At 44.9% G+C, this 25,584-nt stretch overlaps 9 protein-coding genes across 9 annotated transcripts; 5 read left to right on the top strand and 4 right to left on the bottom strand.

The window, feature by feature from the left end:
- Positions 1-50: 50 nt before the first annotated feature.
- FSUBG_8444 (light induced alcohol dehydrogenase Bli-4) lies at positions 51-1,097 on the top strand (the record flags this gene model as incomplete). The annotated part of the gene is made up of 2 exons (XM_036686854.1): positions 51-934; positions 986-1,097. 2 exons carry the CDS (start codon positions 51-53, stop codon positions 1,095-1,097), a joined length of 996 nt encoding a protein of 331 aa, XP_036536064.1.
- Positions 1,098-1,280: 183 nt separating this feature from the next.
- Positions 1,281-4,131, bottom strand: FSUBG_8443 (ankyrin repeat-containing protein; the record flags this gene model as incomplete). The annotated part of the gene is made up of 5 exons (XM_036686853.1): positions 1,281-2,583; positions 2,638-3,207; positions 3,266-3,290; positions 3,360-3,487; positions 3,725-4,131. The coding sequence occupies 5 exons, from the start codon at positions 4,129-4,131 to the stop codon at positions 1,281-1,283; spliced, it is 2,433 nt and encodes an 810-aa protein (XP_036536063.1).
- Positions 4,132-4,807: 676 nt separating this feature from the next.
- On the top strand, positions 4,808-6,372 carry FSUBG_8442 (uncharacterized protein; the record flags this gene model as incomplete). The annotated part of the gene is made up of 2 exons (XM_036686852.1): positions 4,808-4,887; positions 4,944-6,372. 2 exons carry the CDS (start codon positions 4,808-4,810, stop codon positions 6,370-6,372), a joined length of 1,509 nt encoding a protein of 502 aa, XP_036536062.1.
- Positions 6,373-6,759: 387 nt separating this feature from the next.
- FSUBG_8441 (uncharacterized protein) lies at positions 6,760-7,694 on the bottom strand (the record flags this gene model as incomplete). The annotated part of the gene is made up of 2 exons (XM_036686851.1): positions 6,760-7,562; positions 7,616-7,694. The coding sequence occupies 2 exons, from the start codon at positions 7,692-7,694 to the stop codon at positions 6,760-6,762; spliced, it is 882 nt and encodes a 293-aa protein (XP_036536061.1).
- A 474-nt stretch (positions 7,695-8,168) lies between these two features.
- Positions 8,169-11,721, bottom strand: FSUBG_8440 (uncharacterized protein; the record flags this gene model as incomplete). Its single annotated transcript, XM_036686850.1, has 4 exons — positions 8,169-8,248; positions 8,607-9,268; positions 9,527-9,739; positions 10,091-11,721. The coding sequence occupies 4 exons, from the start codon at positions 11,719-11,721 to the stop codon at positions 8,169-8,171; spliced, it is 2,586 nt and encodes an 861-aa protein (XP_036536060.1).
- Positions 11,722-19,955: 8,234 nt separating this feature from the next.
- Positions 19,956-21,588, top strand: FSUBG_8439 (n1-acetylpolyamine oxidase; the record flags this gene model as incomplete). Its single annotated transcript, XM_036686848.1, has 2 exons — positions 19,956-21,223; positions 21,276-21,588. 2 exons carry the CDS (start codon positions 19,956-19,958, stop codon positions 21,586-21,588), a joined length of 1,581 nt encoding a protein of 526 aa, XP_036536059.1.
- Positions 21,589-22,257: 669 nt separating this feature from the next.
- Positions 22,258-22,959, top strand: FSUBG_8438 (uncharacterized protein; the record flags this gene model as incomplete). The annotated part of the gene is made up of 1 exon (XM_036686847.1): positions 22,258-22,959. One exon carries the CDS (start codon positions 22,258-22,260, stop codon positions 22,957-22,959), a length of 702 nt encoding a protein of 233 aa, XP_036536058.1.
- Positions 22,960-24,051: 1,092 nt separating this feature from the next.
- Positions 24,052-24,692, top strand: FSUBG_8437 (DOPA 4 5-dioxygenase; the record flags this gene model as incomplete). The annotated part of the gene is made up of 3 exons (XM_036686846.1): positions 24,052-24,230; positions 24,281-24,363; positions 24,415-24,692. The coding sequence occupies 3 exons, from the start codon at positions 24,052-24,054 to the stop codon at positions 24,690-24,692; spliced, it is 540 nt and encodes a 179-aa protein (XP_036536057.1).
- Positions 24,693-24,884: 192 nt separating this feature from the next.
- On the bottom strand, positions 24,885-25,577 carry FSUBG_8436 (uncharacterized protein; the record flags this gene model as incomplete). Its single annotated transcript, XM_036686845.1, has 1 exon — positions 24,885-25,577. The coding sequence occupies one exon, from the start codon at positions 25,575-25,577 to the stop codon at positions 24,885-24,887; it is 693 nt and encodes a 230-aa protein (XP_036536056.1).
- Between the last annotated feature and the right edge of the window lie 7 nt (positions 25,578-25,584).

The raw sequence follows: 25,584 nt of genomic DNA, 5'->3' as shown, positions 1-25,584 counted from the left end.
ATATCAAAGAACTCTGCATTATCTTATTCCTCTTTCACATTTACTGCAACATGTCGATCGCCTCAAGTCTCTACGGTATCACTGGTACCATCTACTCCAACCTCTTCATCAGCCTCCCATACCCCGAAACAAAGGATGACTTGTCAGACAAAATCATGATCGTCACTGGGTCCAACACTGGTCTTGGCTTTGAGGCTAGCCAACATCTTCTCCGCCTTGGAGTTGGTAAACTCATCATGGCCGTTCGTAGCCTTGACAAGGGCGAAGCAGCACGAAAGGAGCTGCTCCAGTTGACGAAGAGAGCTCCAGAGTCAGTCGAAGTTTGGCATCTTGATATGGCGAGCTACGAATCTGTCAAGTCTTTTTCGGCTCGGGCTATGGCTGAGTTGCCTACCATTGATGTTGTACTAGCCAATGCTGGCCTTGCAACTTCTTTCAAGTTCTCAACGGCTGAGGATAACGAGAGAACAATTACAGTCAACGTCATCTCAACTTTTCTCCTCTTCTTTCTTCTTCTACCCAAACTTCAGCAGTCTTCGTACCCCGGCAAATTCGTCATTCCCAACTCAGCTACACACTACTGGGCTCCCATCAAAGAGCTAAAACCCGATGAGAAGGCGGGAAAGATCTTCTCGAGACTCAACGACCCCGAAAACTCCATCATGGAATCTCGATACTACGTCAGCAAGCTTATAGTGCTTTACATCACTCGCGAGATCGCATCTCGTCTCAAGACCACAGAGCAGTCCAATGTGATCATTAACGCGCCAAATCCAAGCTACTGCAAATCAGGTCTTATGCGAGAGAAGCAAGATGTCGCACCGCCTGACTTTCTGGCTCGCTCAACGGAAATGGGAAGTCGCGCGCTTGTCACTGGAGTCTTGGCTGGTCAGGAAAGCAATGGGCAGTATATGAATAATTGTCAGGTTCGCGAGTAAGTCGTCCTTCATTTCGTGCTAATTTCTTGGAGCTAATATCGCCGTAGTCCTGCTTGTCATGTCACGAACAAGACTGGAGCAAAGATCCAGGCTGCGCTGTATGAGGAGTTGTTAGAGAAGCTGGAGAACATCGCTCCAGGAGTTGCGAAGAACATTTAGAGTCGTGCGGATCGTTGAACAGTGCTTTTATAGCTTCCTTGTCGTTTTCATTCTGATAATGTAATAGTAGGTCTCGGGGTCGTTTTCGGTTATGCAAGTCATTAGAATAGAATATCAATACTTATATTAATTCGTGCAACATGTTTACTTGCCTCTGTAGTCAATGACTATCATATCCTTATCTCAAATTGAAACATTAAAGACCCAGCACCTTCGACATTTCTCATGTTCACAATCTCGGCAGTCCTTCGCCTCAATCTTTAAAGGCCCCGCCTCACAGTTACAACATAACCATCGGCTTTGCGACTCTGGAATCTTCTCAACATCCTCCAAGCCAGCCACTTTGATGCACTTCTCGCATTTCTCGTGACGACATCTCCAGCAATGCTTATATCTTCCTCGTGTTCGTGCGCCATTGCAGGTACAGCAGAACCATATCGGATAGTCGATTTCGTCGGCAAGATCCGAGAGTGTGACAACAATGCGTCCTTGAGTTTGTGCATATTTAGGATCCTGCAAAAGATCAACAATATCACTTCGTCCCAACTTCTCTGCCCAAAATAACGCCGTGCAACCATCACTATCACAGAGATTAATATCTGCGCCGCACTCAAGTAACTGACGGGCTATTTCAACATGGCCTCTGTAGCATGCTGCATGCAATGCACTAGATTCGAAACGACCACCCTGAGCGTCAACATCTACCCCTTCAGATGTCAGCAGACTTGCGACGATATCTGCAAGCCCGAAGGAAGAAGCGTAGTACAGAGGCTCGGTCGCCGTAATAGTGTCTCTCGATGAATAAGGCAATAGACACTGAACCCAGAAGTTAAAGTTGCCGCCACCAGCTTTCTTATGGCTTAGGCAAAATGCCAAAGCAGAGGTCTCGTGGCGTCCATGGCGGTCAGTTAATCTTTCGTGGTGTGGCCAATATTGAGAGGCGTAGCGAAGAAGAGGATAGTCGCGAAACTTTCTCTCAAGCTCTTCGTTGGTGCAGCATCCGTCTTGGAAGCTTTCGAGAAGGAGATATGATAAGCATTTATGGGCAATATCGGCATGTATGCCAGAGATATCGTAGCTAAAATAGCCAATCTCGCCTTCACGCGTGATACTGGAGGTTATATATGCCCTGACCGATGAATGCGACAGTGTAACCACACTTGTTGCTGCATCGTAGTCGATGAGGCCTTGGCATATCTCCAGCAACACCATGGGCTCGGGGAGTCTACACTCCTCGTCGATGCGTCGTTTGTAATCTTCCAGAACTGCAGCTTCTGCCAGCTCTTGTATGGTAAGTGGCCGCAGCGCCACAGAGAGGAAGAAGAGAGATTCCCGAGCGAGAAGTATGTCTGCTTCGGGAATGCTGAGCAGAATCCTTTCGTAGACTTCGTAAATATCCTTTGGGAGATTATCCAGGGCCTGTAAGACCATCTTAGCTGTTCGGAGAGTGCTGAGGGAGTCAAGTTGACATTGGGCGTACCGAAACCTAAAAACGTTAGAGGAACCGTACATATGATAAACATGATATAGCTGTGCTCACATTCCATTCGCGCTACCAAATACCTTCTCGCGCAACTGGAGTTTCGTCTCATTGCTCAGTCGTTTGAGAAGACGCTCCTCGCTAATCCTGGTCATAATATAGAAGCCGATATCTTTATCAGCATCTCCTGTACCCATATCAACCTCAATCATGTTCGGTGGTTCTTCCAGTTGAAGATCATCTAGCCAATGTGAACAGCTAGATATGGCTGTGATAAACAGTCGCACGTTGGGGTTGACGGCAATGAGATGTAGAAGCATCTCAAACACCTCCATGCACCTAAGACTCTCGTTAATTGCATCAACTGATATGTAGAACCTTTCGAAACTTGACATGTGTTCTGAGATTAGTCTCATGAGGACACTCTCTCCCAAGATATCCCCGGATTTGCGCAATTTATCGATACTTGTCAGGGCTTCGGGATGATGTTCTGAGAGTTGATACAAGATAGACCCAAGAATATTGAGAGGCTGTTGAGATTCTCTGTCATCGAAAGAGCAGTAGAAGTACGCTTGACCGATGTTAGGATCTTCTTGCTGCACTAGCTTGAGCTTTTCGACAGCAGCGGCGCTAGTATTCATTTTAGCATCAGTAGAGCCTGGAGAGAGAGATGGTTCTTTTGACTTACTGTAATGTTGTTTTTCCGGAACCAGCTACATATATATGAGTCAGAAGGAGCGCAAGATCCTGGCAAGATAAAAGGGCTGTCGAATTACATTTACCACGAAGCCAGAGGATTCTGGGGGAGTCTGCACCACCGTCCATCCAGGCTCTGAAGTCGCCGTCTAGGAGCCATGATCCAGTACCCGCCATTCTCTTTTTAATGACCTTAGCATGGAGCCTTTTGGGACTAAACGGTTGTATCCATTCCCTGACATTTTTTCTCTTTTCTTCTGTTCAAAACGTAAGCGCCAGCAAAGTGCAGGATGCTTGATTGCAGACCTTCATCTTTCAGCTTCCCCCTCGCCCGACTTTCTCTAGCAATTTCCAAAGTTTCATGCGACTCAAGCATCAACACTTCCATTTGCGTCCTAGTGTCTTCAGAGACGCTCAATTTCAGGGCAGATAATTTTTTTGAAGAACTTACGAGCTGTCAGCCATCATCATCACGATCAACCAAGTCTTCACACGTTCAAGATCTTGAATATCCGCCTTCACATCATCTTTTACCCATGGCCATAGAAACGCATTCACTCGACGAGATGAAGTTTGTTTCTTATTGAGATTCTCCATAAGACGACCTAAAAGCTCTGAAGTCGAAGATAAAGTGCTGCGAAACTCTGTGGAGCGTTTCAAATCGGCTATGTCAGGCTCTGCGGACGCGATATCTAATTCTTCAAGTTGTTCTAATACACCCTTCAGAGCGAGAAGCTCAGTGTAGAGCTTGCGCATATCACTTTGGGCATCGTGGACTGCTTTGCCGTAGTCGTAGGCGCGTCGGATGAGGTGGGAAACTTGGGCTACTAGGCCGAGTATAGATATGGGGTCAACCATTACTATGGGGCGAGATAGAGGAAAAGCATACGGTTCTTGCGTGATAGATTTGAATTGGCAAGGTGAGCGGGGTTGACGCGCTGACAGGCGGTCAGCTGAAGCAGAATATCAAGCCACAATGTTGGTAATTTGGAGTTTCAGGTCTAGCCTCCGAAAGAATGCAGACAAAGGAACGTAGGTGCCTCGTGAGAATATCTCATCAGATCAACTGAATAAATCTAGTGAAAAGTATAAAGCTATAGAGAGCGCTGAAGCTTTCCGTCGTAAGATCTACTAACTGCAGCTTATGATTATTTGCTAGAGAAATGAATAGACAGATGCATTAGAGCCTATTGATCTTGTTTGTAAGTGACTGTTATTATAATACAGAATCCCGAACCTCAGACCCATCATGCGTCAGCACTAGTAAAAGGGGGAGCGAAAAACCACGCCAGTGAAAAGAATGGCTCGATCTGATTGGACTGGATAAGCATCCTCGCACAAGTCCCCAAGCACATGGATTCCTTTTGGACTCGGCTTTCAAATACGCTTCCAACAAACTGACTACCCGTTGCTTGGTCGGCCTCCCCCGGCTCGAGCCAACGGGTACCGTATAAATAGCCTTGTCCCGCTCGAACTTGTTTAGCTCATTTGTATCCATTTCTTTCTTAGTCGCAATTAAGGATAATTCGCTAGCATGATCGCCAGCTTCTTTAGCCAAAAGAGCGCTAGAACCCCAGATGAAGAAGCAAAAATCCTGAGAAAACTCAGTCCCAAGTTCGTATTAAACTTTCACCTTTATTTACGGTAAATGTAAATCTAACAACTACTAGTGAATGCTTTCAAAGCGCTCAGCACTTACTGAGACTTTATATCGGATGCGCTTTGTCCTGCCGCTACGTTATACCAGAAACACTTTTGGCCTTGGATGCAGACTCGTTCAAACTTGTCATTGAGACTGCATTTGCGCGTGCCATTCTTCAACATCCGGCTTTAACCGTCGGTCGGATCGATGATAACACCAAAGCACCGCTCTGGGTTCGCCTAGATCGCATCGACTTTAACAACCATATCACATGGTCTGAGTCTTCTGAAAACAGCGAAAATTCTCTTCGTGATGTCCTAGAATGGCAGGTCAATAACCCATATCTCAACCTCGAGAGACAGCCCTGTTGGAGAGTGGTGATACACAAATACCCTAGGTTTATGGATGTCGTCTTTGCATGGGATCATTCGGCAGGTGATGGAAAGAGCGGCAAGATACTTCACGATACTTTCATCACCTGCCTTAATACGCCAGAATCCAACAATATCATGCTGAAGAACCGATCTTTCGACGTTCCTATTACTCCCCACACGCCCCCGATGGATCAATTAATCGAACTTCCCATCTCACTAGGCTACATCACATCAGAACTCAGCCGCGAGTTTCTTCCGCAATTATCAACTAAACCTCACATGGCGACTTGGGCGCCCATTTTCACTGAGCCAGCAAAGACTCGCCTTTCATGGACGCGGGTTACGAAAGAAGCTTTCCCGTCAGTGTTGGACGCTTGTCGAAAGCATGAGACGACCTTGACTGCACTTTTAAACACGCTCCTCGTGGTATCAATAGCGACGAGACTCTCTGAGGACAAGGCTCGAGCATTCTCATGCGGAACGCCTATTTGTTTCAGGCAATTCCAAGTTAGAAAATCCGATGTCGACTGTAACAAGACGATTATGAACTGTTATGCCTACTGGCCCTCTATCTTTGACAAGTGTCTTGTTGCAAAGATCCGCCAGCAGTTCAGCGATGCCAAAGCGAACCCCGATTTACATTCAAATCTTGAGGATGCCGTTTGGGGCGTTGCCAGGACAATCAGAGAAGGATTGCTGGCAAAATTGAGTCAGGGCACTAAGAATGATACAGTGGGCTTGGCTAAGTTTATTGGTGATTGGCCGTCATACTTCAAAGGCCTTAGTAAGACGCGCGAGCATGCCTTTGAAGTAAGCAACCTAGGCGTCATCGACGGCGGACTTCCGGAGAATAGTGATGGGAAGGACAAGTGGAGTATCGATGGTGCCAGCTTTGCTCAGAGTTCGCCTTCTTTCGGAGCAGCATTGACTCTCAATGTTATCTCTACCAAAGGCGGGGAATTGGTTATAACTAATGCTTGGCAAACTGGAACGGTTGATGATGAGCTTGCTCGGGGCGTGACTTCTGATATCGAGATGTGGTTGAATAGGCTGGGACATACAGGGTGTTTTAAGTTTACATGAGATAATCTTCTGCTGGGTCGCCAATGCGCAGAACAATAAGTCTTTAAGAAATCACTGCCGTTTCCACTTATATAGAACTGAATATCATGACACGATTCATGATATAGAGCTTCATCAAGAGCAAGGTGGAACAGATAGGCATCCGATGATCATGCCGAGCTGTGAGTGGCTACGTACCATTGAGTAATACCTTAATAATAGGTAGTCAGAGGAAGAACTAAACTTTGGTCTTGGATTGCTGTTGCATTAACAGCTTACCCGATAACAGTCTTTTCCATTCAATTACATACACCATTATCATGATGGAAAACTATATACAGGAAATTGATGAGTAGGCCAGCAGACTGAATGGCAGTCCTTGCACGTTCTTCATATTCTAACCACAGCTTAAGATGATGGAGCAGCCTGGTCGACAATCAGATCAACAGGCGTCTGATTAATACCCGTGAAACCATCAGCAACGATATTCAACAGTCCAGTGTCACCCTGCATGGTAAAGTGACTCAGCCTATCCGTCGTCGCAGCGCAACTCTGAACACCACCACCCAACTGAGTACAGCTCAGCACTGGAACGCTACACTGGAGGGCAGACCCTTCAGTAGGGGCCTGGCAGGTCAGATAAACCACGCCGAGGGTGAGATTCTCATTGTCGCTGTTGCATGCAGTGATGTAGGCGTAGTTCGCCACGCTGTGTGTGAACCATGCGCAGAGGGACATGGCGCCGGCTTTGATCTGTCCGGTGGCGGCGTCGATATTGTAGTGCTGCGCAGGGAAAGTGACGCTTGAGCCGAAGTACAGAGGAGTGCCGAAGCCATTGTCTGATTTGAGGATGTTGTTGGCTGCTGGGCCGGAGCCAGCGACGACGGCGAAGGTGGTGATTACGGGAGGGGCGTCGGTTGTAGTGGTTGTCGCATCAGCGGTGGTGGTATCGGCTGAGGTCTCGATAGAAGAGAAATCGGTTGTAGCAGCGGAAGTTTCTGTTGTAAAGAGTGTCGTTGAGTCGGCGGACGTGGCGGTCAAGGCAGTGGTTGTCAAATCGGTGACGGTAGACTCCACAGCAGTTGAAGTCAGAGTATCAGTCACCAGAGACTCGGCCGAAGTTGACGTCTCAGTAACAGCGGATTCAACAGAGGTCGACACCGTGGGCTCAGCGACGCTCGATGTCAAAGCCGTAGAAGAAACGATCGAAGCTGTACAGAACCCCATTAGCTAAAGCCTAGTGCTAAACAGCTGGTCAACATACCTGACGTCAAGGGCTTGCAAGGGCTAGCAGCCACCCCAATAAGGCCAATGGCCAGAGACAAAAGCGCGCGAGTATACATGGCTAACGAAAGACTGAAGTTGGAATTGAGACACCAAGGAGAAGAATCAGGGACAATCTGCAAATGGGCACTGCAATGTCTTTATGGCGTCGGGGCTTGGCACTAGCGCGCTGTCGTTAGTGAAGTATTGATCCCATCTGCACGCTAACACGTCCAGTCCAGCTACTATTCGGCGACAATGCAGGGGAAAAGCAACGGTCTGCCAATAGCCTTATCTGACTTTGCTGTTTACGAGCATCCAATTTCCTCGTGCATAATTTAACATTCAGGAGGCATCGGAATGCTTCCAACGGTAAATCCAGCGCCTTATAAAAAGATGTGATGTGACATATCGACACTTGCTTGTGTCTAACCATACAATATCATGTCGTTTTATTGTATGAACTCAATAACCTTAAAGATCTGAAGAAGGCGTGATGCTAATGAATCGAGGTAAGGTGCGCGATATCAGCACCAGCTATTGAGTCTATCAGCTCAAAGCAGCAACATGATGTACTCGGCAAATGGCCTAAGAACAGGCTTTTTGGCCCCGGGAGTAAACTGAATTCCTAATCCTACTTTAAAAAGGTTATATCACTCTCTACATAAGGAAAATCGTTAGCTCTCCTGGCTTTGGTGAAACCCAAGGACAACCTGCAAGATTCGACCCTCCACACCGAAAGCAAACAGAGTGAGACGCTAGCACAACAGTTTGGCATTCCTTCCAAGACGCCAGTGCTGCCACTGACAGCCGTGCGAACCAATTTCCGTAAACACTTACAGCTCCTCTCTCTCCATCTAGTAAATTCTCTCTGCAAAGCAACAATTCATCCCATGTATTTATGGTTTTCAACTGCCCTTTGACCGTAGTCTTCAGAACCTCTCCCATGTTTTTGTCTTCTTCCCCCCTTGTGCAATTGCATCCTCGCATACGGATAAGATCCCGGCTTTCGAAGGCTTGCAGGATATCCAGATCAGCAATCCATCTGGATCCATCATATACAGATATAAGCGCTTCACGCAATACCACATCAGCGTCGACTGCACCACGGGCGCTTGCTAACGGCACCACAAATTCTGTAAACTTGAGGTGGATAGATGTCTGTGAAAAACTATTTCGGAGGGTTCCATCAAACGGGTAGGCTTGCACAAAGCGCCCACGCGTCTTATCGACTTGGAGGACGCGCGGCATTGGCGGTGGAACAAGTAATACTACGCCGGGATACCCCACGTTGCCAGTGAGGCGTCGAATTCCTCTAAAAGAAGAGAGACCAGAGTTATCGCGTAGTGAAGGGTCTTGCAGAAGTGCTTCTGAAGCGTAGATCGAATTTCCAGTTGCCATAGCTATGACTAGGTCGATTTGATCGGGGTGTATGTCGTGTCCACCAGATTCAAGCATAGTCAGACAAGAGAATTTGGTTGAGCGCCATAATTTGCCATCGAGGCCGAGGGTAGAGTGATTCCATATATTGGAGGCCCAGTAGCTGGAGCCCAACGGCTTCTTGGTGGTGGCAACTGAGATTATTGCTTCTGGCCATTCTGCGTAGAGATCAGATACCGCAGCCATGGCGGTCAGAGATTTGAAAAATAGTTCGCTGTGGTGTGTTTTTCCCTCGAGAGAAGCAGAACAATCTAAAATCCCTGTACCAGGAACACCTTGTAAGTAGGTCCTCAGTTGTTGTACATTTAGGTTCCCAGACCGAAAGATTTCAGTAAGTTTCGGGAGACAAAGGCTTGGTATATCGACCACCGCTCGATCATTGAGGAATAAGCCACCACTGCTATTCATATGCACTGATTCAAAGCTCACACCATGAGAGGCCGCGAGTAAACTGCCAGTACTATCCACGTACACTGGGCTAAAGGCCATATCAGGAGAGAGAGAGGCCGAGGATAAAAACCAATCGTTTTCTTGAACGGATTCATCCAACAAGTCTGAGTATCGCTGGCGGTAAGTGTATGGAGGATCTTTCCAAACGAACTTCCACTTCCGCGCAATCAGATTGATATCTGCGTATTCGTTACTTGTTGCAAGCCAGAAGCAGTCCTCATCCCCTGGATCAAATCTTGGAACACAGTTCCGGGCATTCACACATGGCGGATCTTCTTCGGCACCATTGAAGTCAAAAAGACAAAGACAAGCCGAGGTACAGTGGAAGCCTCGGAGTTTGCATGGGCAATCTCTTTGACAATAGCGAATGGTCCTTTGCTGCTGATCTCGACAGTTGCAAGGAGGCAACGCGGAAATGCTTGACTCTTGGCCCATAGTCGCGGGCCAATCTGGCACGTCCGTATTACGTCCTGCAATATCGAAGTATCGCTGTATTTGAGGATCCCGAGTGCGGTCGATATGCACCCAACGGGAGTGACGCCGCATAACTTGTAAAGTACCATCTAGCGATCTCTTCGATGTATACCTTTGCATCGGGATCGCAGACGCAAATTCCCAATTGCCTTCGAACTGGTCGCTATGAGGATCCGTGGGCTCGACAGAGTAACGAGATCCTGTGATAATGACGCTGTCATGCTCGTGAAAGTTACAGTCCTCAGCAAGCTGGCGAAGTCTGGTTATATATTGCGTTGGATTGTCGCAACTGATCTTAGGCTCCATAAGGAATCTGAAATTGAAGTAAGGGTTAGACAGCCCGAACATTGGCACTGCGCCATGCAAGTCGTTGCCGAGGAGATTACGGCCTCTGCGTCTCCCAAAATTGATGAAATAGAGCGCAGACTCCCGATCTTTGTCGACAGTCAGTAGGAAAAACCTCGCAGCTGCAATAAGTGGCGCAAGCCAACCCAGAGGAGCATCATAACTCGTTTCACTTGTTGAGTTGTCGAACTGGAGAGCGGCCCCAAGTGCGTCAAAGCATTCGGCAGCCTCGTTGATATCGACCATGGCTGGGTTCGCCCAGCTTCCTAATACTCCCCCAAAGGCGATAAGTTGTAGTTCCTGAATAGTTATTCTGTCGCTATCTTCATCTGAAGACTTCTTTATCGTAACTGGGTCACCATAGAAGCGCAAGTGAGAGAGAGAAATAGACCAGCTGATGCCACTGGTGTTTTCGCCTTTCTGCTCCAGTCCAAGAGTAATGATGCCCCCTTTTTTGACGAGAGGATCATGAAACGAGATGAATTGGTTTGGAGAAAAAACATGAAGGTCAGGATAGATATGCCACGACATGAGTCCTAGAAGGACTACACTGTTGGTGATATCCTGCGGTACACCTTGGATGGATTTCTGGATCGAGGTCATGGCAACAATCCAGAATTTGTAAATATCCTTTTCTACCTCGATCGGAGGGATATTGTTGAGAATGAGCCGAAGCTGCGTTGTTTCCCACTTCTTTACTTCGGTCGCTATGTCAAGCCAGGCTCGTGCACTGGCATCCCACGCTGCCAGGTCGTCCCTGGTGATTTGGTGGCCATGTTGAATTGTATAAAGAGCTGCCATGCCATGAATTTGACTTGGATCCGCCTTCGATTTCAACTCTTCTAGTCGGGACTCGACCAGCTGGACCCAGAAGGCTGTAGCTTCAGCGTCCTTGAGCATGCGTGCCAACATACAAGCCAACAAATGTAAAGCTATGACGCTGCTTCCAGAGGATGCTGCGGCGTATATAGAAGTGCCGTCTACGCCAGCGTATCTTGAAAACGGCCCATATTCTTCATCCTGCAGCGCAATTAGCAGGCCGCGCCTAACACGACTGATGGGATAAGCATTAGCGATGGGCCCAAACCCACTGTCACTCACCTTCAAGTCTAGCTGACGAGATGCCGCGATCTCCGATACCCTTTCACCGTACACAGCAGCTAGCACCTCAATATCGGGTATAACTTGCTCGAACAGCGCCCCGAGTCTGCGCGCCGTTCTATGCTGAGGGCCCCGCTCAGCATTCTCTCGCCGGTGCGGGGAGAGAGCCTTGCCCAAGCCTTCGAACTGCTTAGGAACCTCGACCTTGACGAGGGAAAAGTCCACGCTGAGATTAGCAAGTCCAACATGATTCTCGTTCTTGACCGAGAACATCGAAGCATCGAGTTGGGGAGGCATTATACGAGATTCTCCATAGAGCGATACTATTTGCGGCTAGAGTGCAGAGAAGCATATACAAACAGACTTATGGCTCTTGTGACTAGAAGGGTGGGGAAGGGGCCAAGTAATAACCAAAGTAAGCACAATTAGAACGGAGCGTTCCGTCATGATCGCATAAAAGAGGGTTGGTCTTCCAGCGGCTGCTCGGGGATCTTTACTGGTGCGGGCCAACCTTGGTCTTGCACAATCCAATGGGTGCAAGACTGGCCGGTCACACTGCGCAAGCTTGCTTACCTGCATTTTCAGCTACCGCACTATTGACCCGTGGCGTCCAACCAGGTAACGATTGACACATGCCGAGTCGTACGTGTCTCACCAAACCCCCTCCGTCTTGCTCAGTGCGCGCTTAAGCGAAGGGGGAGGGGATAGCTTTCGAATAGAGCCGCCAGCACTATAAAGAACAGTACAATGGCTTCTATTTGGTAATCGAATAAAGGGAACGGAGCCGGACTTCAGAGGTGACAGTAAAGACCTGTTTTGTGCCGCCGGACAGGGGGGTTGAAAATTGTCATCAGGCTGGCGGCTAACCTAGACCTCCATAACAGCGCGACGCCAATCATCTGTCAGATTTCTCGTTCAGAGATGTGACGCCAAGCAGAGGTGCCTGCTGAAAGATGCCGATCTTTTTCATTTTGGATTGGTGGTGGCCTCGTTATCAAGTGCTCCTATGTTGTTTCAACAGATGACCGCATCACTTTTCATGTCGCGATGACTAGCTAATTGGATGATATAGTAAAAACAAAGTGAAAGCGCCCGATGAGGAAAAACACGGATACCTTCGGGCGATTAACGACTATAAAGATAATTCCGATATCTGTATATATCGACTACTTGGATAGTCAGATTTATAGATGCAATCACGAACTCACCAACTTCCTAGCCGTCCACTTGGCGCACTTTCTGCTACAACACCATCTTCCCTCTCCCGGCCGACCCAAAAACCTCCTTTACGACCATGAAACCCCACGTCTCAGTCTTTGTACACACACTGTCCTGTCATTAGCGTGTTGTGACTTGTGAGAAGGCCTAGATGTACTTACTCCTCCTTCTTGCTCTCCCTGGTATTTCAGACATTATGTTAGTATTGGTTATTGACGTATGGGGATGGATAGTGATTTACGTCAGATTGGGCGTAGGGATAGCTACAGCGGACCCAGCTTGATAGGTCCGATATTCATTGACCCAGTGGATGGCTTTCATCATTGTCGACCAGGATGAGTTAAGCCTTACAGGTTATAATATCTAACCTAAGGAATGGCAAATGCTTGGCCTCTTAAGTAGTGGTCTGCCTTGCGCAATCGTGCCACTATGTAAAATCATTGCGGTGCATAATTAGGCCTTGGCATTTTGGAGCTGAGATGCCATTTTGACCGTTTATAGATATGACTTGCAATTCGCGGTTGCACTTTTACCACACTGACGGTTTCTACTCCTAGGTAACTTCTCCAAAAAGGGTTCAGCCACAGTGCACTGTTTTAGGTGGGCTATATGAAGCCGGACATTGGGATTTTAAATTGACTTCACCTCTCGAGGTTATGCTTACATATGCAACTTGTTATTGGCTTACAATGTCAGTGATTGTGTGAGCAACTGCCCTGCTCTATTGCATCCTCGTCGAAAGATGTGGACATATGGGGCAGTAAAGCATCAGGTCAATCTAAGTCTTGAGACAGAGAAATCTCTGCGTTTGTCTACAGCCTCAATGGAGCCGACCAATACGTCAAGTTCAATGCGAGCAGAAACACCAGAACTGTTTACCATTCCGTTCATAACTGCTTACTATAAGTCTAGTGAAGGCTCATCATCATCACCGTCATCACTAAGTGTAGATTCAACAGAGTTAGAGTTGTCAATACACAGCACCGTCTTCCATTGACGTGACAAGTTTCTATACAACAACATCCTCGCCTAACCAAGCCCGAAGGGTGACTGTTTTTAACGTCCACTTCGTTGAAAATAGTCGATAGACAACGCTAGCCAGTAGACTTTGAGGGAATGAATATGATATGTAACCAGCTTTGACCCTAAGATTAGATAATTACTGATAAATCAAAGGTTGGATCTAAGTTTTATAATACGGTCGCCTATTATTGTAGTTAAGTGTGACAATCTGACCCTAGCATTGGGTTGAGTAGTTAATAACAAAGCAGTGTTGCTTTTTGGTCAGAGGTATAGTTACTGATTCCAGATAAAATCATACCTCTCTATTCTCTTTAATATAGAAAACTTATAATATAAAGTGTTGTTAACTACAGCGGTCGTGGTAACCCGTTGGGAGGGAAGCATTGAGAGCGTTGGTGAACATCAACTCTGGCAAATTGAGTTTAGGGATTAATAATATGGCACTTTGGGACTAAGATCCTAATCTTACCTTTTGTATATGCCGCCAAGTTACCAAGCTCCCTCTGCTGAATTAAGCTCTCAGCCACAACTATCTACTGCAAAGGACACATCTAGCTAAAAACTTCGACGATATCGCTTGATCGCGCGCATCATCAATATCCTTTGATCATGTGGCGAGCGAGAACTTGGATGAATCTGAGTCTGGATCTGGGACTTCTGTAATGGCTTCATAATGTGAGACACTTTGTCGAGATTTGCGTCTTGCTGATTGAATTGAGCGTGTGTAATGTAGTTGAATCATGATTCACAGCGGTTGCCATTGAGAACTTATCGTAAAAATGCCCATGAAGCAATGCTAGAATGCCAACTGCAAAGATAAACATAGCGCAAAACTCTTACATATGCTTCAGCTTGGGCATGGAACTGAGCCGTGCACGCATCATTAATGAAGTCTAATTATATACATAATAAGGGCTTTTGGCTCCCTCGCTTGTCATACACGTTACATTTCCTCCAACGCCTAAGTCTAATAACCGAAACCCTATACTTTAAAAGTCTGACTGACTGCACTTTTCCCGCTCGCGCTTCGAGTATCATCTGGGCTCAATCGCTCGTGGGAAACGCGAATGTGAGTTACCAGCTCGATCTCATCATCTCTCACGCCCCATTTAGCGTACTGCGATGCAGGGGTCTCGGCGTTCTGGCCTCTTCCGGTGATCTTTGTTTGAACGCCATAGCCGCTGGGTTGGTTCGACGAGGAGCGATTTGTAGATGATTTCGATCGCATAATAAATCGTCGAAGGCCAGGGAGGCACACGACTATCACAGCGGTGCTCATCTCGGCGAGAGACAAGGTATCTGTACACTAAATCAGCCGAAGAATATTATACAGCAGGGAAGAAAGACATACTACCAGACTGGTCGTCAAGCTCAAAATCAGTGGCATTATAGGCAATAAACCGGGACAGGCTGACTATCAACGTGATAGCACCTAAAGAGAAGATACCAATAAGAGCGATCTTTTGTTTTCGGTGGAGTTTGAGATGTTTGAGCAGAAAGAAGGGGTAGAAAAAGACTATTGGCGGTCACGTTAGATGGATTCTTCCCAGTGGGTAGTAGGCATTAAACATACTTAATAAATCCGTTGAGAAGTTGAGACCCCACTGAATACAAAAAGAAGCATAAGAGTTCCATGCCGACTTGAGCTGGTTTTCGATGGACCTGGTATCTGTTAGTTGAATGATGAGACGAGAGACGTATTCGACTTTACCAATTATCAGAAAAAGGTAAACAGATAAGAGTGTTCACGAGCACCGATACAAGTAAAGCGCAACCAAGATAAACCGTAATCGCAAGCAAGACGCGTCTCAATGACCCGGAGATCCCAGGGATTAGTTTCCAATAAAACAGGATAATAGATATCTTGGGAAAATAGATCCCGGTATCGAAGAAGTACTCTGCAATTAATACTATCTGCACTTGGTCAGCTTTATAATTCTTTCACCCGGCCATACAATATAGTACCTTTAAGTATTCTACTGAATTTACTACAAGTTCAGAGCCGATCGCAGGGTTATCGATAAGAATTCGAAGTGCAAGAGTCGAGCAGATAAACCATCCGAGGCTGAAAACCCAACCTAGCCAAGCAAGAATATCAGGCATGCTGAATAAAGCCTGCTTCATTAAAAAGTTGGCCCAGCATCGTAGGACTAGTACTACTAATGCTAAGATAAGCAGCACTGCTTGAATACCCTGGAAAAAATTAGTTACGAAAGAAGAAACGAGAGGAAAAGGCAGAAAATTACAATAGAAGTGTTGGTATCCATTGAGACGCTCGCTCGGTAGAGCGACCCGAGTCTTTGGTTCTACAGCTAAACTGAGAAGCAAACAAAGACAGGATTGACATTGCTTGGCCGCAGAGGTGATAAAAATGGATTGGGGGGCATGCAGTATATTTAACCATCAATGTTTAGCTTAAAAGTTACCAATCAACAATAGAGCTTAAAGCTGGGCTAAACGAGTCAGGGTTAGGAGGGGACGGGGCTCGAGCACTTGCAGATAACGTGGCGAACAACGATAAGAGAGATCAAAAAAGCCCAGTTTCATAATTTCAGGAGCTGAAGATATCCACTGCCTTGAAAATTTCGGAATTTATAAGCTTAACTCCCGCGGACTTGGCATCGAGCCGCGCGAATGCCAAGCGAACTAGCTACGGTTCTGGAAACACTACAGCGTTCATAATAATGGTGCTTATTCCTGTCAAGTGCTGGGGCGCTCATGTGTCTCTAGTCATGTTCAAATTCTTACTTCAAAAGACCACTAGAGATCAACACCACGGCATGGGATTGGTGGGTTAAAAATTGAACAGCATCCGGACTCCGTAATGAACAACAAAGCGCAATCCACCAACAGCCACGAAAAACTGTACCCGAGACAAGGTAGCTCGAATCTGGGTTAGATCAAACCCCAACTAGTCTAGAGTACGCGGACTTCGCGAATCGCAATTGTTGCATGTGCAGTAGATCATGTAGATTCCGGTGGCTCCGATGCAGAATCAACCTGAAAGGCGAGCTAATTAGCGCGAGTTATGCTCTAGACTCTAGTTAGCAGCAACGGTCACAACAACTCAAGTCAAGCCGGCTTTTTCAGGGGCTTAACTTAGGGGGAGGGGTAAATTAAATTAGGTTATATTTTAAAGGTTAGGCTTAAATTAAATAAGCTAACTTATATAATATTAGTTAGATAGCTACAGGAAATAGCCCTACCTATTTTCTATAACTAGCTTCCTAAGTATTATATTGCCTTTATTACCTCTAGATTTAGGCTATAATATTAATTTAATAATATTATTCTAGCCTAACTAAATAACCTCTTTACCCTAGCTAATTTAGTAAGTATATATAAAATATTACAAGCTATCTTTAATAACCTAGGATAGGTATATTTATATTGCTTCTACTATTTAATTAGTCTATAGCTAATCTACTTAACTTTTTTTATTAAATATTAAGATAGCTTAGTAATAGGATAGCTATATAGCCTTATCTATTTTATATAAAAGGCTATAAGGATACTATTAATTTCCTTAGGTAAAGAGGATATTTCTTATATAGTAGGTAATTAAGGGGATTAAAGGTCTATAACCTTTTAATTTTCTAGATAAAAGGCTCTAAAGCAGGTATAAATAGCTTTAACCTTAATCTTATTATTAATTAGATAAGTAAGGAATTTTAATTATATACTAGGATAAAGAATTATTACTACTTAATAAACTGGTAATAAGGTAATCTTCTTTTTATAGCTATATAGCTTATTTATAGCATTAGTAATAGCCTTATAAGCCTAACTGGCTATTGCTTATAGAGGTAAGGCTTGATTTATTAAAAAAGAATAAAATAGCAGGGGATTTGGCAGGGAGGGATTTAAGGAGCTTAGTAAAGCTATAGCTATAAAGAGACTGCTATAGTATATATAGAGGTGCTAATATAGCTTTACGTAGCTATATATAATAAATAAGATTATAGCTTCTTTATAACCTTTAAGCTTCTTAATCTTTTCTTTAAAAGGATATAAGATACTTGTAATTTGCTATAAATAAGCCTAGTTATCTAGGTATAGGATGTTTTTCTTAGGAATCCTTTTAGAAGGTTTAGGGTTATTGGAGCTATAAATATAGAATTAGTTAATAATAGCCTGTAGGTAAAGAGTACGGTTAATTATAATAGATATTAAATTCTATCTTATTTACTGGTTAGGCTGTAGCTAAATATGGAAGGAAATATTATTAAAGCTTATAGTATTCCCTAATTTACAGGCTTTATATATATATTATAACTAAAGCTTATAGCACTGTGGTATTTTTTATATAAATTAAACTGTATTATATAGCTTCCTTATTACCCCTAGGGTATACTATGCCTCCTTATAGTTATTTATATAATTAGAAGTAGATTAGATAGGAAGCTAGGGGGTAAGAAGTAAAGCTTTAGCTATAAGATTAATAATATAACCTTAACACTAAAGCTAATAAATTTATACTTACTTATTAATTAGGTATAATAAGAAGTAACTTAACTGCCTATAAAAAAGGGCTATAAGGTATATAGTATTTAATTTAATATTATTAAGAGTAAAGAAGCTAAGCTTATATAAGGGGAGCTTAAATAACCTATATATATTATTAATAATAATAGCCTAATTCTTACTAAAATAGGCTCCTTTAAGCTTCTAGAAAGCAATAACCTTATAGGTTAAGAATCCCTTTACTGTAATATAGTAGGTAAGTACTTCTAGAATAGTATGGCCATTTAGGGAGGTCTATAGGTCAAAGGATAAGCTAATTAGGGAGAAGGCTATAAGTAGCTTTTTAGCAATAATACCCTTCTTTTTAGTGTAGCTTTTAAGTAGTTAATTTTTAACTGTATTGGGGGCTTTTAGGAGGGCTGCTTTAATAATCTTAGGTAGTATCTATAAAAGGCTATAAAAATGGCTATATATAATAATATTAAGGAGAATAGCTATAGTAATAATCTAGCTAAGAAGGTAATTATAAAAGCTTTTAACTAAAGAGGTAACTATAGGTATAGGGGGGGTATTTTAAAAGGCTGCCTTAATAAATAGCTATAAGGAAGGCTATAATGGTAATATTAGCTCTTTAGAACTATATCTAGCTTAGATAATCCTATAGGCTAGTTTTAGGTACTTAGTATATAATAAAGATACCTAGGAGAAGTTATATAATTTATCTTTAAAGTTACCTTTTATATTATATATCTTATAGAGCTAAAAGGCTATATTAATAAAGTAGTATTAATAAGTAGCGGTTAATATAAGGGTATAACTATAATTAAGAACCTAGCTACAGTAAGGTATATGCTTATATACCTATTTCTTTAGTATAAATAGGTACTTTCTGCAGTAAAGTACTAGAAGGTCTAATAGCTAAAGATAATGCCCCTTCTTTAGTGAGGAAATCTAGCCTAGCTACTGGGCAATTAAGGGGGGCTTTAAACCAAGAGAAAATATAGTTATTAATATTTTTAATAATACTGGAAAAGATGCTAATAATAGTAATATTAATATTGCTATAGTGTTATAGGAAAAATGCAGTTTAAAATAAGGTTAAAAAGGCAATTTAGTAATAATTAAAGAAAGCTAGCCTTTTAGGTATACCTGGCATGCTATAGGAAATTAAGGTAGGGAAGTAAGGGATTTTACCGGGGTTTTACTAACTAAGATTTTTAATACTAAAAATCCTACTTTAAATATACTATTTTTATTATAAAAAGAGCCTAAAAATAGAAAAAAATAAGAGGTACTTATATATTACTAATATTACTATATAGACTTATAGACTTGTAAGTTAGGACCTTTATAGCCTTAAGTTATGGCGATTTTTCCTGACTTATAAGTCGGGAGGTCGGGCTTGAATTGAACAAGCTGACTTGAGTTGTTGCGACTGTTGGTTAGCAGCGTCAGGGACCTCCTTAGCTAGGCAATAGCACCGGCGAGCTAACGGACGCTACAGAACCAACAGCTTACGAAATCTAAAATTTAAATCACTCCAGGGGAGAAAAGCCCACCAGACTACGGCTAGAGTGCGGATGTCTTGCTTTATCTGATGATCAACAATGGTCTCGGGCCAGCATTCGGACGGGGAGTTCCGCGGCTCCACCAGCGAAAGTTGGGCGAACGAGGCTAGTGAATGATTACGGCCTACGCATGCTCGCCGAGGTAGAGCGAGCGATGGTTTAATTACTCCCACGGTGGACTCGTATAAAAACAAACTCCATCCTTCTAGCTCTCACAAATGCTGATCCTGGACACTCTCGTTACCAAAAACCGCCAACATGAAGCAATCACCAGCACAGCTTCTGACTGTCCTTACAGCTTTCTTCACCGCAGCCGAGGCAGCCAGCCTCCCTCGAGATAAAGGAACCTGCAAAAAGACCAAGGTTGCAATTCTCGGAGCTGGTGTCGCTGGTATCGCTGCAGCCCAGAACCTGACCCAAGCCAAAATCACCGACTTCCTTATCGTCGAGCATAATGACTACATCGGAGGTCGCCTGCGAAGTCAGCAATTTGGCCGAAATGCCAAAACTGGCAAGCCATATACCATCGAGCTAGGTGCCAATTGGGTCGAAGGCATCGGATCGCTCGAGACGCACGAGAATCCCATCTGGAAATTGGCGCAGAAGCATGGCTTGAAGACAACTTATGCCGATTACGATGCTCTCAAGACGTTTGACCACGAGGGCGCCAAGAACTGGACCGACAAGATCGCCGAGCTAGATGAAGCTTTCGAGAACGCGTCGGGCGAGTCCGGTGAAATCTTGCTGGATAACCTGCAGGACTTGTCTGCTCGAGCTGGTCTTCGTACTGGAGGCTGGAGACCTGATAAGAACGACATGTATGCACAGGCAGCAGATTGGTGGGGTTGGGACTTTGAAGCTGCTTGGACCCCTGATGAGAGCGGTCTTGTTTTTGGCGTTGCTGGAGATAACGCCACCTTTGGTTATTTCAGCGATATCAGTAACCTAGTTATTGACCAGCGCGGCTATAACTATTTCCTTAAGCAGGAAGCCAAAACTTTCCTCAAGGAGAACGACCCACGACTCCTTCTCAAGACTACCGTTGAGGGTATTGAGTATAACAAGAAGGGTGTCAAGGTTACGACCAAGGATGGTGGCTGTATTGAAGCTAGCTATGCTATCTGCACTTTTTCTCTCGGCGTATTGCAAAAGGACGTTATTGAGTTTAAACCCCAGTTGCCTCATTGGAAGCAGAGTGCTATTGACCAATTTGCCATGGGGACATATACCAAGATCTTCATGCAATTCAACGAGTCATTCTGGGATACCGATGCTCAGTATCAGCTCTATGCCGATCCAATTGAGCGTGGACGTTACCCTCTGTTTCAGCCGCTTAACGGCAAAGGCTTCCTCGAGGGATCTAACATCATCTTCGCGACAGTCACCGGCGAGCAGGCCTACCAGGTCGAGAGACAAACAGATGAGGAGACTGAAGCCCAAGTCGTGGAGGTTCTGCAGTCCATGTACCCCGATAAGAAGGTCCACAAGCCTACAGCATTCTCTTACCCTCGCTGGAGCACTGAACCGTAAGTAGATCAACTACCCCTGACCCGTCTTTAACTAACATAACCTGTCTAGCTGGGCGTACGGGTCGTATAGCAACTGGCCTGTAGGCATGACTCTCGAGAAGCATCAAAATTTACGTTCTAACGTGGAACGCCTCTGGTTTGCCGGCGAGGCTAATTCGGCCGAGTTCTTTGGTTTTGTCCATGGTGGCTATACCGAGGGTCGTGAGATTGGTCATAGAATTGGACGGATTATCAACGGAGAGGCCGGCGACGATGAATTTGATATGGAGAGGTATGAAGTTCTGCATGGAACTACTCATAAGGATGAGTATAACGATGAGAACGGATGGTTATTCCCCTACGATGTTGATGGTGAGAACTGATCACATCGCGTCTCAGACATTTACTGTACATATTCATAGACCCTAGGGCCTCGGATGCTTCGAGCATATACACAAATTTTCTAATATATTATCTATTACAATCAAGACTACGGTGTTCCTGATTCTACTCTTTGATTGAGCACAAGTCGATGGTAGATATCATCCAACTAAGCTGTGACACTCGCGGTGGAATTGATGCCAAAGGTACTTTATACTCCTTCGAGTAAAGGATTCCAAGAGGTAAATATGACGGGACTGCGCTCTTGACAGCTGATATATGTATACACCGAGATGGAAATAACGCTCTGTATATGTCCAAGGAGATACCACGTTCTTCCTATCGAACCGTGATGACTCAAATATCGCCAATAATCCCTACAGGCTGCATCCTGAAGAGGCACGATTTCAGCCAATCATGACACAATGATGGACTCTCGTCCAGATCCTACCACTTAAATTTGAACACGGACGCTGATCTTGTTGATGACTCAACTTGCTAGTGCTGACTGCGAATCACCTCGCCCAACTCCATTTCCACAGCCAAGATCTAGAAACCTCACAAACCATTTTGTTCTTGGCTTCTTGTGCTACATTACCTGTCTCAATTTTTGTGGACCAATCCATCAACACATCTTCAGCAACCATTCACCAACTCTCTCTCTCTTCAAAATGCCGTTCTGCAAAGGAACATTCACATTCGAAGGCGGCTGCAAATGCAAAGCCGTTCGCTATCGCGTCGTTGTTCCTCCATGGCAGTCACGAATCGCACTGCCATATAAATCAGAAGACGCAGATATCAAAGACAGACTCCCCGTCTCCATCATCTGTCACTGCAACAATTGCCGAGAGGCCACGGGACAAATCGGAGCGCAATATGTTGCCCTCCACGCGCTAACATTCAAGATTTCATCGAGAAAGAAAATAGATGACCCCTCGACCATGACATCAGATCGCGAGGACTCTGAATGGCTACATGGGAAAGAGTTTGAGGACAATTTAGATCCTTCTTCTTGGCTGACTGGCTTTGCTTCTTCGCCTGGGCGTCGTCGGTGGTTCTGCGCGCGCTGTGGTACACCTATCGCGTACACTATAGATGAGGGGAAGGGCCCGGAAGGATGGCCTCCGATGGTTGATGTCATTCTTGGCACGGTTGATCGAGCATGGTTGGAAAGAAAGGATTTCAAACCTGATCATTCGTTATGGACGGCTTTGGGAGTTCCATGGGTTAGAGAACAACTTAGAGATGGTGCAGTTGGTATGGCAGAGCATCCACTAATTCATGTGGATAAGAAGATGGGTGATGATATAAGCTCCGTAGTAGAGTGGCTGAGCTCTATGGGTGCGAGCGTTGAGATTACCATCCCTAAGTAAATATATCTTTATTACTGGATTAAGGTCCAATGTACTATCGAATCCTTGCCTTCCTTTACTGAACGGTTAAACTAAGTTCTGTCTGCTGATTTAAGCTCTTAGCCACAAGCCTTAACTGTAAATAACATATCTAGCTAATAACTTAGATATTATACTATAATAATTAACTAATTGCTATAACTAAAGGCTAAAAAGAGGAAAACCTAGATTATAACTCTTTAGCTGGCCTTAGAGGCATATAAGATGCTCCAATCCGTCGGCCAAGAAAGGTTAGCTTAACAACACAAATACCCCAGATCTTCAAGATGGCGACTCCCGAACGGTTAAACTATAAGACCGAGACGGCACAGACCTTGACCTAGATCGGGAACATGTTTCACGATTTGTATTAGGTGGTTCATTTATAGTGAATAACCCCAAGACCGAGCGACCTGCATACATTGGGGTTTTAACGTCCTGGCTACCTATGTATAATTATCAGCAGAAACACTATGCTCACAGATCATTTCCCCTGTAAGCTGTGATAAGAAAGTCGCCACGTATTATAGAAATGATCCATGGTAAACTCTAGTTATGTCGCGAGCCTTACCATATTTAACGTTTATTTGTCAGCTTGGTTCGATCTCATTTTATACACAATTATGGCAAGCCGTAGGTTATGTGTATTTCCTTGGTCTATGTAGTAAGTAATTAAAAAGCGATCGTGGCTCAAAGCTCGTTTGAAAAACTGAAGAAGGATACCAAGCCGATGGTTTTGAGGCATCATCAATCTCTAGGCCCCAAAATAGCTATTTGTAATCTGAATGTCATTGAAATCAAGTCGCGCTTTTATGGTTCTGCATTGAGAACACGACAGTGCAGGGTAATTGCCGCGCGCGTCGGGCGATCCCGCTCGTATTTCGGCTGCTGACTCACGCAGCTTATTAATAGCAACAGTCACGCAGCCAACAACCGCCTTTAAATCCCCCGCATCTGGCCCCCAAGAACAAAGAAACTTTGATTCACTGTAACATCATAAAAACATTGTCAATCACTAGCTGTTTATCAATCTAAAACCCTGTCATCTTACCTTCAACACTGCTGAGCACAATCATGGGCGACGCTTCAGTCTTCAAATACCCCTCTCCCTTGACCGGGTATGAGAATGCCCCACCATTGCCAGACGAGAAGGCAGCAGATGGGAAGAGTTATGTGAATCCCCCGTCGGAAAAGCTCAGCGAAGCATATGAGAAGTTTGTAGATCCATTGGATCGAAGTCGGCGTGGTGGCTTGTAAGTCAGCTCGATCCTTGAACAGCACGTGACAAGCTGACAGGTGCCAGCGACATTCATATCTACTACCTACAAACAAACAAAACGCAGACCAAGTACGCCAAGGAACTGTGGGAGAGAATCCGAAGAGAGTGTACGTTATTTAAACCCATATTTGCCAAGAACAGTAGCTGACACTGGGTAGTCCCCGAACTACGAATCTACAAGTTCTGGGAGGGACCAATTGGACCTCATCCGATCGCTATGTTTGAAGTCAACGTATTCTCGCCCGCTCAGTTCGGTGCTTTCGTCGCGTGGCTTGCAGTTTGGAGAGGACCTCTGTCAGCTCTGATTCACCCGAATACTATCCCCGAAGAGGGCGTGAATCACTGGGCGTCGGAGAAGAGGGACCATTTGGAGAGGGCCATCTGGATGGGGGAAAGACTTCCATTGGATGTTAGTCTTTTCAACAGAGAGGATTAGAAGCATGAGATATTCATTGGACTTAGTCAACAGCTCATGGAGAGGTTTTTGATTACAGCAGTCTTGAACAAAATTAATTATGTGAATTAACAACAAAATTAATTATGTGAATTAACATGTGATTTGAGCTGGATCTTTGCGACAGGTGCTCTACTACCTGTGCAAACCGCACTCAAACTCCAAGCCTGAGTCTTACTTGTGCTCGCCCTCACCATTACAGAAAGGAACAGGATAAGTTTCGCTGCTGCAAAGACGGATAATGCCCTTGACCCACTCAAGATCTCCATAACTCTGACTCTCATACGAATCCGAAGTAAACTCCGTCTTCTCAATCTCATCGCCACATCCATCAAGAACATTACCCTGAACTCGTCGGACGTAAGGCTGGCTGACGATAAGACCGTGATGATTGTCAGGAACTTGAAAAGATAGTGACTGCTGCTGGCTCGAAGTCCAGGTCTCGGTGTAGTCGATGCTCAGCGAAGTGGTGAGAATGTCCTCGATGAGAGGAATGCTGAAGCTAGCGCCAACTTTGAGGGAGTTGGCGATGGTGTAGCCGGAAGTGACGCTGACGGTGGCCTTGGAGCCGTCGAGGCTGCTGATGACGGGGGACATGGGGACGTCCCAGTTAAGGAACTCCTTCTCGGAAAGGACTTGGACTTCGGTGCTTTCGCAGCCACGACGTTCGATATTTCGCTTTGAGGGAGTTTTGGTGTTGATAGCGGGGGCAGTCTCAAGACGCTCGAGGTCAGCGGCCTTCATGATCTGAGAAGTACCATCGGCCTTGAGAACGATGACATCGTCGGAAGAAAGAATCTTGGGAGCGGCTGCGGCTTGGGTAACCGAGACAAGGCTGATGAGAGCGAGAAGCGTAGAGGGGATCATGGTGGAA

The sequence above is a fragment of the Fusarium subglutinans genome, assembly GCF_013396075.1.
Source record: "Fusarium subglutinans strain NRRL 66333 chromosome Unknown NRRL66333_c0000116, whole genome shotgun sequence".
NCBI classification, from domain to species: Eukaryota; Fungi; Ascomycota; class Sordariomycetes; order Hypocreales; family Nectriaceae; genus Fusarium; species Fusarium subglutinans.
This window is presented reverse-complemented; position numbering and strand designations above follow the sequence as displayed.